Source organism: Monodon monoceros, unplaced genomic scaffold, assembly GCF_005190385.1.
Source record: "Monodon monoceros isolate NGI ecotype Baffin Bay Population unplaced genomic scaffold, NGI_Narwhal_1 Super_Scaffold_7, whole genome shotgun sequence".
NCBI classification, from domain to species: Eukaryota; Metazoa; Chordata; class Mammalia; order Artiodactyla; family Monodontidae; genus Monodon; species Monodon monoceros.
In genome coordinates, this window is record NW_021703784.1 from 56444757 (window position 1) to 56458430 (window position 13674).

At 43.1% G+C, this 13674-nt stretch overlaps 1 protein-coding gene across 2 annotated transcripts in view; it reads right to left on the reverse strand.

Annotated features, from left to right (window-relative positions):
• Positions 1-6930: 6930 nt before the first annotated feature.
• The window catches only part of MRPL48 (mitochondrial ribosomal protein L48), a 49353-nt gene continuing 42609 nt past the window's right edge, over positions 6931-13674 (reverse strand). For both annotated transcript variants that reach the window (XM_029209652.1, XM_029209653.1), the window contains 3 exons: positions 9375-9477; positions 7796-7885; positions 6931-7249 (listed from right to left, as the gene is read on the reverse strand). In XM_029209652.1, the coding sequence (XP_029065485.1) occupies positions 7175-7249; positions 7796-7885; positions 9375-9477 (268 nt within the window). In that variant the 3' untranslated portion in view covers positions 6931-7174. The remainder of the gene's footprint in view (positions 7250-7795; positions 7886-9374; positions 9478-13674) is intronic.

Sequence of the window (13674 nt, forward strand, 5' to 3'; positions counted from 1 at the left end):
CCCAAAACATAGGAAAATGTAAATATATTCTACATCACTTAGAGAAATACAGATCTTAAAAACAAAAGTAGGGCTTCCCTGGTGGCGCAGTGGTTGAGAGTCCGCCTGCCGATGCAGGGGACACGGGTTCGTGCCCCGGTCCGGGAAGATCCCACATGCTGCAGAGCAGCTGGGCCCGTGAGCCATGGCCGCTGAGCCTGTGCGTCTGGAGCCTGTGCTCTGCAACGGGAGGCCACAACAGTGAGAGGCCCGCGTACCGCAAAACAAAACAAAACAACAGTACTATTAGATGATCCTGTTGACAAAAATTAAAAGTATTTATAATGACCAGTGTTGGTGGGGATGGAGAGAAAAGACACATTCACACTATTGAAGGGATCATAAATTAGTAAAGCTTTTCAGGGCAATTTGGTGAGATCTACAAATGTTTTAAATATTTAAACAGCAATTCCTCTTCTAGGAATCCGCTTAAACATCTATTATGTTCATGGCAGCATTGTTTATAATAGTGAATAAGTGGTCATAGTGTGAAGTTCCATCAGTAAGGACTGTATTCTTATATATTCAAATATGTTACAACAGAAATGTACCTATATATTAATTTGTATAATTAAAATAGAAATAATAGGTCATGGGGGGCAGGGTATTCTAGCAAAGGGAAAGGGTGGAAGGACCTCAGCAGGAGGAATGGCTTTCAAACCAGCTGAGTGGAGGGAGCAGGATTGGAAGGACTCCAGTTGACAGGAAGCTAACACTGGGACGGTCACAGAACATGTTTGGGCAAAGAGGGCTCTATTGCCACCCAAGCCTGTTTCCTCAAGTATCAATAAATGGGGATAATTCCTATTTAATAGGCACACTAAAAGAATTAAATGAGAGGTAATATATAAATACCTGGTAATAAAAGTTGTATTTATTGAACTACTATAACTAATATGTATGAAGCATTTAACTCAGGCTATCTGGTTCCAGAGTCTGTGCTCTCAATCCCTATGATATGCTGCTTTCAAATTCCACTATGCCACTTATTAGCCATGTGGTTTTGGGCAAACTACTTAACATCTCAGGATCTGTTTTTTCTTCTGTAAAAATGCAGTTATAATACCTTCCTCAAAGGCATCAAAGCTAATAAATGTAGATCTTCCTCACAGGGTTGCCGAAAGAATGAGTCAATACTGGTAAAGAGCTTAGAAATAGCATCTGGCACATAGTAAGCATTCACTAAATGTTAGCTATTATTATTATTGTGTGCTAGTCATTGTCCTGAGTTACATTATCTCATTTAATCCTCATAACACTACTAACTCTCCTTTACAGAGGAGGAAATAAAGGACAGATTGGGCATCAGACTCCAAGTGTATGTTCTAAAGCCTATGCTATTCTCAGCTCTGTTCTCTCTCACAAGCATCCAGTGCCTAGTACGGTGCTTAACACACAGTAAGTAACCATACTTACTGTGTAAATACATATTATTTTACTTTTTTTTAGTGCTTTATAAAAAAGGAAACTAACCAGTGCAAGTTCCCCACAGTGTTCTAGATTAGTATGCTTTTTTAGTCTCTCGGCTCTGTAGCCCACAGCCATGGACCTGGAGTTTAGGGTGGTCCATGCCTATCCCTATACACTCTACATCTACCTCTGCAGAGAGGCCTGGTGCCAGGGATGAGTGGAGAGATCTGTTGGCTGGGTGCCACCGTTGGCTAGGCCTAGGGCAGACTCATGATTTGGCTCTTCTCTGCAAGTTCCTTGGCTGGAGATATGGCCAGTGCTCAGTACAAAGGTGCACTGTAAAGTGTTTTACTAGATGAGTAATGAGATACTCCTCCCACTCTTCCTCCCTCGGGTAAAGTTGCCAGACCAAATCCTGGGCTGCTGACTTTAGAAATCTGAGGAGAACTGGAGGAAGTCCAAGTTGAAACCTTATATACTTTTCCACTGTATGGAATGCTAGGGCTCCGTGCTCTGCTCCAGCAGGGACTTAAAACAGGCAGAGGATGCAGGAGGGATTCTTCCCTTCTCTAGCAGTTATCTTCTGAAGAGTTGTCATTCCTCAGAGCCCGGACATCTTTCAGAGCCTGGCTATTCTGTCTAAACATGGAGCTGTTCTCTAAATCTGAAATGTCTGAGAATAAAAGTTATTCCAGGGGGAGTATAAGAACTAAATGAATCATTTCAAATTCTCCAGGGAGATCAGACATTTGAAGACAAAAATGGCACGAAGATTAAAGTACAGATTAAACAAGCACAAGACACATTGGCTGCTTCTGTCTGTAGTGCCTTGTCAGCAGGTCTAGTTCCAGACATAACCCAATGCATGCTCAGAGAGCTTTCCTTCCCTAAATATACTTTACATCCTAGAACAGTGGGGACTGGGGTCTCTGAGTGTTGCTACATTGTCTGAATGGCCAGAATATCCAGATTCCATTTCTTTCTCTCCAACTAAAAAATACTCTTTCAGAATCCACAGCTGGCAATTTTTAGGCTCGATGGTGGAGGAACAAGGCATCCCCAGCCAGAAGAAAGGGACTAACAAGCTGAGAAATCCACTGGCCTTCACTAGGAAAACTGCCCATTTAACCTGGACATTTGGTCCTTCTTGAAAGTTACTGATCCACATAAAAATCCATTTCTAAAAATCTCAGTAATGTGTACTCAACCAGGAATCGAGTGACCTGGAGCTATCCCTGTGAGTGACCTTGGACAAGTTTCTTTCCCTCCTGGGCCAGTTAAGTCATCTGTAAAATGAAGATCAAAACAGATTATTTCAAAGGTTATGCATTGATAGAGCCAAAACTAGAACCCAGCTACCCTGATTCCTAATCCATTGACCTTCCTTTTCTTCTCTCTTGCCTAGCTCTCATGTTTTTGCAGCGGTACTAGGCATAATTTAACCCTAACTGGGTTCAAAACTAAAAGTATGCTGAAGGAATGAACTATGGCTACATGCAACAATGTGGGTAAAACATCAGGGTAAGTGAATGAAGTCAGACACAAAAGGTTATAACTCTATGATATTTATACGTTGTTCTAGAGAGGTGAAACTAACCTATGGCAATAGGAATAAGATTAGTGGTTGTTTCTGGGAAGAATGACTATGAAAGAATGTAGGGGAACTTTCTGGGGAGATGGAAATGTTCTTTAACTTGATATAAGTGTAGGTTTCATAGGTGACTGCATTTTCAAAACTGATCAAATATACACTTAAGATCTGTGTGTTTCACTATAGATAAATTATACCTCAATGAAAAAATAGTCTTTTACAAAAGTATAGTGAGGGACTTCGCTGGTGGTCTAGTGATTAAGAATCCACCTTCCAATGCAGGGGACGCGGGTTCTATCCCTGGTCGGGGAACTAAGATCCCACATGCCACAGGGCAACTAAGCCTGCGTGCTCCAGAGTCTGCATGCCCTGGAGCCTGCGCACCACAACTAGAGAGAAGCCCGCACACCGCGACCAAAGATCCCACATGCTGCAAGGAAGATCCCGTGTGCTGCAAGTAAGACCCGACGCAGCCTAAATAAATAAACAAACTTTTTTTAAAAAAAACGTATAGTGAAGTTTAGATGGGAAGGCAATCTAACATTTACTGAGCACATGCTTGCCCATTGTGTACATCATCTCCATCTCAAGCTCCTACAAGGGATTATCCTCACTTTACAGATCAGAAAACTGAGGCTTAATGATGTTAAAATAACTCACCTGAGGCCTCAAAACTAATAAATGCAGAAATTAGGAATAGCTCAGGTTTGTCTGCCTCTTTTCTTTATAATATTGTAGGTTGTCTCAGGAAGGGAGGGGACGGTATTTTCAACCTAGAGCCCAGAGATTTGCATTCCATTTGATTTCACTGCCATGTGATCCTAGGGAAGTTCATTTCCCTCTGGAAAATCAAATGAAGCTTATAATTGTTTTGTAACTCTGAGGTTCTAGCAATCAGAATATCTGTCCCTCTTACCAGGATAAGGCATTATGAGCAATTTCCATTTGTTTCAGGTCAGACTAATCATGAGCACCAAAAGCCCTTTGGCTCTGGTCAGAGGATAAATCAACTAGGTCAGTGACACAAGAGCTCCAAGGTGACAGAACCCAGCAGCCTCCAGTTTAAGAGATAAGCCTGACTCATCCCTCAGTGATGTAATGGAAAGTGATGCACTGGGAATCAAGAGATCTGAATCCTGCTCCCAGCTCTGCCAACGAGGTGCCCTGTCACCTTGAGTAAAGCACTGCCCTTCCTGGGCCCCTAACCTGCACTTGCTTTAGGCTGGCTGGGTTCCAAGGTCCCTTAGCTCTAATATCTTGTCAATTTATGAAACCTTACATCTTGCTTTCACAAATTAATAACAAGGAAAGGTGGGCAACTGGAAAATACCACTGTATTCCAGACTCCTAAATGGGGTCCACATGACATTGCCCATTGCCCACATGATATGGAGGCAGCGTGTATCTGTGTGTATACATGCGTTTATTCACCTTTTTATCTTCAAGTCACTACACATCCTCCAACTTTACACTCATCCATTAGCTGCTGCTCTTTCATCTTCCCTAAAGGAGACTCAGCAATGAGCAATTCTGCAACCAAAATATCAGTCCTCACCTGGCAAATTCTGCCCACACTCCCAGTGGGGTTCACTTGTAAGTCCTGGCCTGCTGAGCTTTCAATTTGAATTCAGAAAAGCATTTTAATTGAAGGCACCTGCTATCTTGACAGCCCTCCCTTAGTGTTACACCTTGAGAGGAAATCTGAGTTTCCTCTTGTTGCCTTTGGAAACCAACTCGAAAAAAAACAAAATAACTTCAGGACTGAAACTGATGAGTTTCAGAAAAGTACACACAATGCTAAGAATGCTCTAAGGTCCCACAGACCTCTATGCAGGGGTATCCCAGAAAAGTAGGGGGGGACAGGGTCTGCCACTTAATAACTGTGTGACCCTAGGAAGTCGCTTCATCTCTCCAAACCTCAGTTTCTCCACCTGTAAGACTGAGATAATACCATCAATCTCAAGGATAATCTGTATAAAGTACATAGCAAATTAGGGCTCAATAAATTTGAGTGTGATACACTCACACTCAGATACCACGCACACTCATATATACACCCTAAAAAACTGGTGTGAGGATTAGAGCTAATGTAGTACCTAGCATAGGGTCTAGCTCAATAAATTATAGCTATTCTGTACAAAAGTATGAATGCACTAATGCTCAGAATAGGAAAAACATTAGAGGTCAACTTAGACTAGTGGTTCTGAAAGAGGTAACTCTGGACCAGCAGCAGCATCACCCTTGCTCAAGATCTCCTAAGTCAGAAAATCTGGGGATGGAGCCTAGTAAGTTGTGTTTTAAAAAGCCGTGCAGGGGCTTCCCTGGTGGCACAGCGGTTAAGAATCCGCCTGGGGTTTCCCTGGTGGCGCAGTGGTTGAGAGTCCACCTGCCGATGCAAGGGACACGGGTTCGTGCCCCGGTCTGGGAAGATCCCACATGCCGCGGAGCGGCCGGGGCCATGCGCCATGACCGCTGAGCCTGTGCGTCTGGAACCTGTGCTCCGCAACTGGAGAGGCCACAACAGTGAGAGGCCCGCATACCGCAAAAAAAAAAAAAAAAAAGAATCCGCCTGCCAATGCAGGGGACACGGGTTCCAGCCCTGGTCTGGGAAGATCCCACATGCCACGGAGCAACTGAGCCCGTGTGCCACAACTACTGAGCCTGCACTCTAAAGCCTGCAAGCCGTAACTACTGAAGCCCACGTGCCACAGCTAGTGAAACCCGTGCACCTACAGCCCATGCTCCGCAACAAGAGAAGCCACCGCAATGAGAAGCCTGCACACCACAATGAAGAGTAGTCCCCACTCAGCACAACTAGAGAAAGCCCGCGCAGCAACGAAGACCCAACACAGCCATAAATAAATAAATAAATAAATTTTTAAAAAAGCCTTGCAGGTGATTCTAATGTATGCTTAAGTTTGAGAACCAATGACTTGGATCAGGGTTTGACAAACTATTTTTATAAGGGACCATGTAAAAATGTTTTTGCATAACAGTCTCTGTCACAGCTACTCAACTCTGCCATTGTAGCATAAAAGCAGCCACAGACAGTGTGTAAATGAATAAGCAGGGCTCTATTCCAATAAGCCTTTATTTACAAAAACAGGCAATGGGGTTTTGGAACTGGATAGAGGTTGCACAACACTGCAAATGCATTAAATACCACTGAATTATTCACTTTAAAATGGTTCGTTTTGTGACATGTGAATTTCGCCTCAATAAATTATTTTTAAAAAGCAAATAGGCGGGCTTCCCTGGTGGCGCAGTGGTTGAGAGTCCGCCTGCTGATGCAGGGGACACGGGTTTGTGCCCCAGTCTGGGAAGATCCCACATGCCGCGAAGCGGCTAGGCCCGTGAGCCATGGCCGCTGAGCCTGCGCATCCGGATCCTGTGCTCCACAACGGGAGAGGCCACAAAAGTGAGAGGCCCGCGTACCGCAAAAAAAAAAAAAAAAAATGCAAATAGGCAGTTGTTGGGATTTGGCTCACAAGTAGTAGTTTTCTGACACGTGACCAAGATCAACCTTTAATTCTTTGCTTAAACTCCTTCCAGGCAACCCTAATTTGCAGTTATGTAAGATCTACCTGCATACTTATGACAGGTCACTCACTACCCCACAAAGTACTTTTTTTTCACTTATGGACAGACCCTGATCCTATCTGGAGGGTTTTTTCATATACAAAATCTCCCTCCCTATGTCTCCTATCCACAGAGAGTTTACTTATGATTGTCTGCTTCACTAAAGGGACTCCATGCCAGGTTGATTTAAAGGATGAGTTCACTCTAATTGGAGAAATACTGAAGGGGGACATGCTTATGTGCTAAAGCACCAGGCAAAGAGAAATTGAATCCCTTAGTTAAATATACTCGACAGGATGGACTGACTTCTCACATACACACACATCCATCATTAGCAGATTTTTATTAGATGGAAGATACCTAGGGTTGGCTCAAAGGAAAGTGGTGACAATCGGCAAGCACTCCTTCACAGAGGAGAGGAGGCACTCCTGGCTGTGGAGATGGGTACTTATGATATTGAGGGTCAGGGTCTCCTTCTTAACTTTGGCCACCCAGGAAGCTCTTTCCATTGCCACTCAGTATCACCAGTGCTGGCATGAAAGGGTCTACAGTGAGCTAGTTCAACTTGGCTAGCAGTTCTTCCAGTTCTGGCCGAGCTTTGAACCTTCCTTTGAAGTCTTCTTCAGTGTGCTGAGGAGAAGAAAAAGAAGATAAGAGGGAATTACTACAGAGTTACTCAAATATGCCCAGCATCAGAAAAGGATCCATCAGCCAGCTCTGCAGAAAATGATTTAGATTCAACTAACTTTTACTGAGTAGCTACTATGTACCAGACTTATATTAGGTATCAAGGATTCAAAGTTGAATTGGACTTTCTCCCTGCCTTAAGTACATTTCCCTATTTGTGTTCTGTTTAATTACACTATATGTGATCGTAAATCATGTTCTTTCTGCTATACAACTGCCTCAAGGGAGGGAATTTGTGGGTGTAATGGGCTCACGCCTAATGTCAGGATGCTGTGATGGAGTTCAACTTCCATGGTCTATAAAGCATCATCCCTGATGCACTGCGAAAGCCAGAAAAATGATCACGGTAAAGCAGCCTGCACACCTTTCCTTATTATTTTTATCTGGGCTAAATTATTCATATGTCTTTGTTTCTAAAGCCAGCCAGTTCAGATTTTCTATTCCATATTTTGAGCCCACCAGCAGGCCTCTTCTCATATTAGCACATACCTCCTTCACTGACAGTTTGACTCCTTCAGGAAGATTGCTTTGGATTATTTCCAAGAAAATCTCTGCAAATGTAGCACTCAAACCGCTGATCTGCAAAAGGAAAGAAGATGCTCTAAGAGAGGCACTGAAACCTAGGTGATTGGGCAGACATGGCAAGGGCTCAAATGTCAGCTCCAGCAGAGCTAGAGGGCCTTTGGGTGAAGGATTAACATCCAGAGCTGTTTTTGGAGCCCAGACTTTCCAGGATTTCTCTTGCTGATCTGCCAAGTTGTCTGGTTACTAAGATGGTCATGGCCAATATCTGCTCTTGTAGGCAATGAATGTCATAACTGGATCAAGAGGTCAAGTCCAGGATGACTTTCTGAATCAACTCAGGTTTACCCACATAGACTGGGACCTGTTGTTGTCAGACCCTGTGCTGAGAATCCAGAGTTAAATCAGATGTGTGGTAGAAGGGCATGCAGTGGGCTGTGGGAACCCACAAGAGAAACACCTATCTAACAATCAGGAGGGTCAGAAAAAGCTTCCAAAAGAGGTAACATCTGGTTAGAGTCTTGAAATACAGGACTAAATTGGGAGAATTCAGCAGTAGTGTGGAGTTTTTTTTAAGGCAGAGGAAGCAGTATTCAGTAAAATGTGGAGGAAAATTACAGTACTAGGGAATTGAAACTAGTGACATGTGTGGCTGGAATGAAAGGGGGTGTGAAGAAGAAAAGCAGGAGGAGTAACATGAAGGCACTTAGGTGCTAATCAAAGAGTTCAAACTTTATCCTGTGAGCCTCAGTGGCAAGTTAGAGCTGTCATAAAATGTAGCTCAAATAATTTATTCCTGATAATATTTAAAGAACCAAGATTGTAAGTACTTTAATTATTAAAAATTTTAACACAAATTTAGGGTTTTACTACCTTAACATACCTCTGGTTACCTTCCTGATATGTTTCTTGAGTGGATCAAAAAGGGGTGATGTCCATTTGTTGGAATATTACTTGGCAGTAAAAAGGAATGAAATACTGATACATGCTACAACATGGATGAACCTTGAAAACATTATGCTAAGTGAAATAAGCTAGATATAAAAGGCCATATTTTATATAATTCCACTTGAAGAAATGCCTAGAAGAGATAAAACCATAGAAGTGGAAAGCAGATTAGTGGTTGCCAGGACCTGGGGGGATGGGGAAAGAGGAGTGACTGCTAATGGGTACAGAGCGAAAGGGAAGCCACTGAGGTGTTCTAGGCAGGACAATGACACGATCACATTGATATGATAGTACAGCAAAGTGAATGGATCTGAAAGATTTTTAGGGGTAGAAGCCACTGAATTTGGAGAATGAATGGATACCCAAGGGCAAAGAAGGGTCAAGCATTAAGCTCAAAGGTGAGGAGGATTACAGGAAAAAAACATCAGTCCCTCTACAATTAGTTTTGTATACACTGAGTGAGGGCACCTGTGGACCATTTTAACGGAGAAACCCAGTAGACAACTGGATAGCAGGTTTGAAGCTCAACCAAGAGATCAGGATAGAGAAAAGAACCAGGAGAGGCAAATACATTTCAAATTTCTCCCAGAGTACCTACCTGAACCACTCGCTCATGGGTGGTAAGAACTGAGTCCAGGAGCATTTTCCTGCTTTGGTCCTGCAACTGCAACACCTCCACGGTTTTGGTGGGCATCGCATAACTGTGGGAAGGAAGAGTCAGCTATTGGGAGGGTTCTCTTAAGCCAGCAGCACCACTTCAGTCAAGGTAGTCCCTGAGTACAGCCACTACTGCATGCAGTAGCTCCTGCAATCTAGGGCTGTTTATCTTCATCCAGGAGCAAAGTAACCAGATCCTCTTATGCCTCCTCCAGAAATCTCTAAACTCCGTGAGGGGACAGACCATGTCTAATACTTTTCTGCATCCCCAGTCATGCCTAATATAACACTCTGAATAAAACCTGGTGATTACTAAGTATTTACTGCTACTAAAGAATAGCCAGTTCTAAAAGAATCAAGCTCATCACTAGGTACACTTTGGAGGCTAACCTTGGGTATTTCACCTCTTCTGAAGAAATGAGGCACAAAACCCAATCCTGCTCCAGTTCTATTTTTATTTTATTTTATTTTATTTTTAAATTTTTTGGCCGTGTCGTGCGGCATGTGGGATCTTAGTTCCCAACCAGGGATCAAACCTGTGCCGCCTGCGATGGAAGCGCGGAGTCTTAACCACTGGACCGCCGGCGAAGTCCCCTGCTCCAGTTCCAGAGCAGGATTTCTCAACATCAGCACTACTGACCCTTTAGAACAGATAATTCTTGTTGTGGGGGCTGGAGTATGCATCCCTAACCTCTACACCGAGAAAGTGCCAGTAGTACACCCGAAGTGATAACAATCAAAATTATCACCATTGTTAAACGTCCCCAAGTTGAGAACCATTGTTGTAGCGTCTCTGCTCACTACAGTCGGCTTCAGCAGATCTACATGCCACAATAAAGAGTACTGGACTTGGGGTCAAGTCTTGGTCCTGTCACTTATTAGCGATATTTAGTTAGGCAAGTCCCTTCCCACTCTGGGCCTCAGTTTCTCCATGTATAAAGGGGATTACAATCTAGGCTTATATCAATAGACTATTGTGAGAATCAGATATGGTGATGAGATAGGACTGATGGCTACACAGAAATATGGTATTAGTGTTGTGTTCATCTTATCAAAAATTCCTTAAACTGAAGAGAAATGGAATAATAACAGTAGGATTGCTGAATTTTCATGCCACACAAAGCTTCATCAATTAAGAGTAAGGAATATGGCCCTCTACAGATGGACTGCTACGAAAAGAAGTTTGGCGCGTAACGGAAAATGGATTAGAAACATGAGAGTCAGTACTGGATTTAAATGTTGGCTTTGCCACTTACTACCTATTTGACCTTGGACAAACTAATTCAGCTCTCTGAGTCTTAGTTTCTTCAGCTATTAAATGAAGATAATACTACCTAGTTCATAGGGTTGTAGCAATAATTAAATAAGATTACATAAGTAATTTGCCAGGTATACTGTGCCTACAAATGCCAATTCCCTTGCCCTTATAAACAGTGAGTAAATGCTAGGTGTTGCAAACTTCCAGATAGCCTCCCTAAATAACATCCCCTTCCATTTTATAGCACAATCTCTGATCTCTTCAAATTTACCTTTGGTAATAACTTCCTTATATAAAAAAATTGGGGGGCTTCCCTGGTGGCGCAGTGGTTGAGAGTCCGCCTGCCGATGCAGGGGACACGGGTTCGTGCCCCAGTCTGGGAAGATCCCACATGCCGCGGAGCGGCTGGGCCCGTGAGCCATGGCCGCTGAGCCTGCGCGTCCGGAGCCTGTGCTCCGCAACAGGAGAGGCCACAACAGTGAGAGGCCCGCGTACCGTAAAAAACAAACAAACAAACAAACAACAACAAAAAAAATTGGAGACTTCCCTGGCGGTCCGGTGGTTAAAACTCCACGCTTCCACTGCAGGGAGCATGGGTTCGATCCCTGGTCAGGGAGCTAAGATCCCAAATGCTACGTGGTGCAGCCAAAACAAAAAAAAAATTGGGATGCATTCTTAGACTTGTTATGGAAAATCAAATAAAGTAATTATGTAAAAGCTTTCAGAAAAGTAAACAGTACTCTAAAATGCTCTTTTTCCTTTTTGACATTCCACAGATAAGACTGAATAAAGTGAGAATTGTTCATTCTTGCCACTAAACAAGCATTTTATTCCTCAACACTTACAAGATTCCATTGATTTGTTTATTCATTCATTCACTCTTTCAACAAACATTTACTGAGATCCTGTCTGTCCTAGGCAGTCTGGTGGGCACTATGCAGTCTATGCTTTCAAGGAGCTTGCTAAGAGTATTTTGGAGAGACAGGTATGTACACAAACATCCGCACCACAGGAAGACAAAGGCAATATAGGTATGTACCAAACGTTACAGGGGCAAGAGGGAGAGAAGGGGGAGAGCTTGGGGAAGGCTTCATAGGTGAGGTAGGGCTTTATCAAGATGTAAAGAATGAGCATAGATGTTTGCCATTCCAAAAAACGGCATTCTACAAAAGCAAGGAGGCATGAGACCCTCGAAGAGAACCAACAGAAAAACCAGACATAGTTCGATAAAAAAAATACTGAGAACTCTAGTCATTTCAAAGTATAATAGGCCTTTGAGTAGTAAGAGTATAGGTATCTTTTTCTTTAGTATCTACTCTTTTCTGTACTTCCCAAATTTTCTGCAATAAACATTACTTGGATGATCAGATAGTAAAAACAGAAGGGAAGGGACTTCCCTGGTGGTCCAGTGGGTAAGACTCCACGCTCCCAATGCAGGGGGCCCGGGTTTGATCCCTGGTCAGGGAACTAGATCCTGCACGTGTACTGCAACTAAGAGTTCGCATGCTGCAACTAAGAAGTCCACACGCTGCAACTAAAAAAAGATCCCACAGGCCGCAATGAAGATCCCACATGCCGCAACTAAGACCCAGCACAGCCTAAATAAATAAATAAATAAATATTTAAAAAAAAAAAAAACAGAAGGGAAGAAATGAAGTAGTTGAATTTCAAAAGTCAACCTAACATGACAAAATAGTGCTAGCTTTTAAGAGTACTGCTGGGATAGGACCCAAGGGACCCTGCTGGGATGGTAGGGAACTTAGAATCTGTGGACTCTACTATATATAAGTTATACCTCCATTTTAAAAAATGTAAGTAGACTAAAAAAAAAAAAAGGAAAGAGCGGCCTTACTGAGAATGATGATGAATGATGCTTTTACTCTCCACAGAGAACAGGAGCTGGGTCAGCTTCAGGCTTGGAAACTGCTCCCAGATGAGTAAGATTTCCATCTCTCCAGACACCTGCTCAGCAAGGGATGTAGGCAAATTAAAGGACCCACAGGAGAGGCCCCTTCCTCTCATCTTCTGGGTGAGCTGCAGCTGCAGCAAGGCAGACCATTTATAGAACAAAAGCTAGCACACAGCTCCCCTGCTCAATTCCATCTCAAGGTCAGAGCCCTACCCCCAACTACTAAAGGAAAAATGGATCAAGATAAAATGAAAATCAGAAGAAAAGAAAATCATTTTATCTCTGAAAAGCTGGGCAGTAAGAATGCCTGATATGATGGTCTGAAAACCTCAATCAGTGCAGAGAAGTGAATTGCTAAAAATGAACATCTCTTTATGCTCCACTATTTGGAGCAAAGAACCAGGAAAGAGGCAAAAAGCAGCACATTATTCATTTTGTTATCCTAGAATTCATGTTCATGCCTACTGGAACTCAATCCAAGTCAACAAATATTCATTCAGTGCCTACTATGTGTCAGGTACTGGGCAAGGTCTTAGCGTGACTGCTGATGAAGACAGAAACCATCCCTGCCTTACATATCTTAGAGTCTAATAATAGTCAAGTAATTATGAGAGTAAGGAATGAGCATTTTGAAAGGGAAGTTATATACCCTTTTTTAAAAAAAATAAATTTATTTATTTTTGGCTGTGTTGGGTCTTCATTGCTGCGTGCGGGCTTTCTCTAGTTGCAGCGAGCAGGGGCTACTCTTCGTTGTGGTGCACGGGCTTCTCATTGCGGTGGCTTCTCTTGTTGCAGAGCACAGGCTCTAGGTGCACGGGCTTGAGTAGCTGTGGCACGCAGGCTAAATAGTTGTGGCTCAAGGGCTCTAGAGCGCAGGCTCAGTAGTTGTGGCGCATGGGCTCAGTTGCTCTGCGGCATGTGGGATCTTCCAGGATCAGGGCTTGAACCCATGTTGCCTGCATTGGCAGGCGGATTCTTAACCACTGCACCACCAGGGAAGAATATACCCTTTACTTCTCCTAAATATATAACATACAGACCTAACTTAATGAGGTTCTCTGAAGAAGTGACATT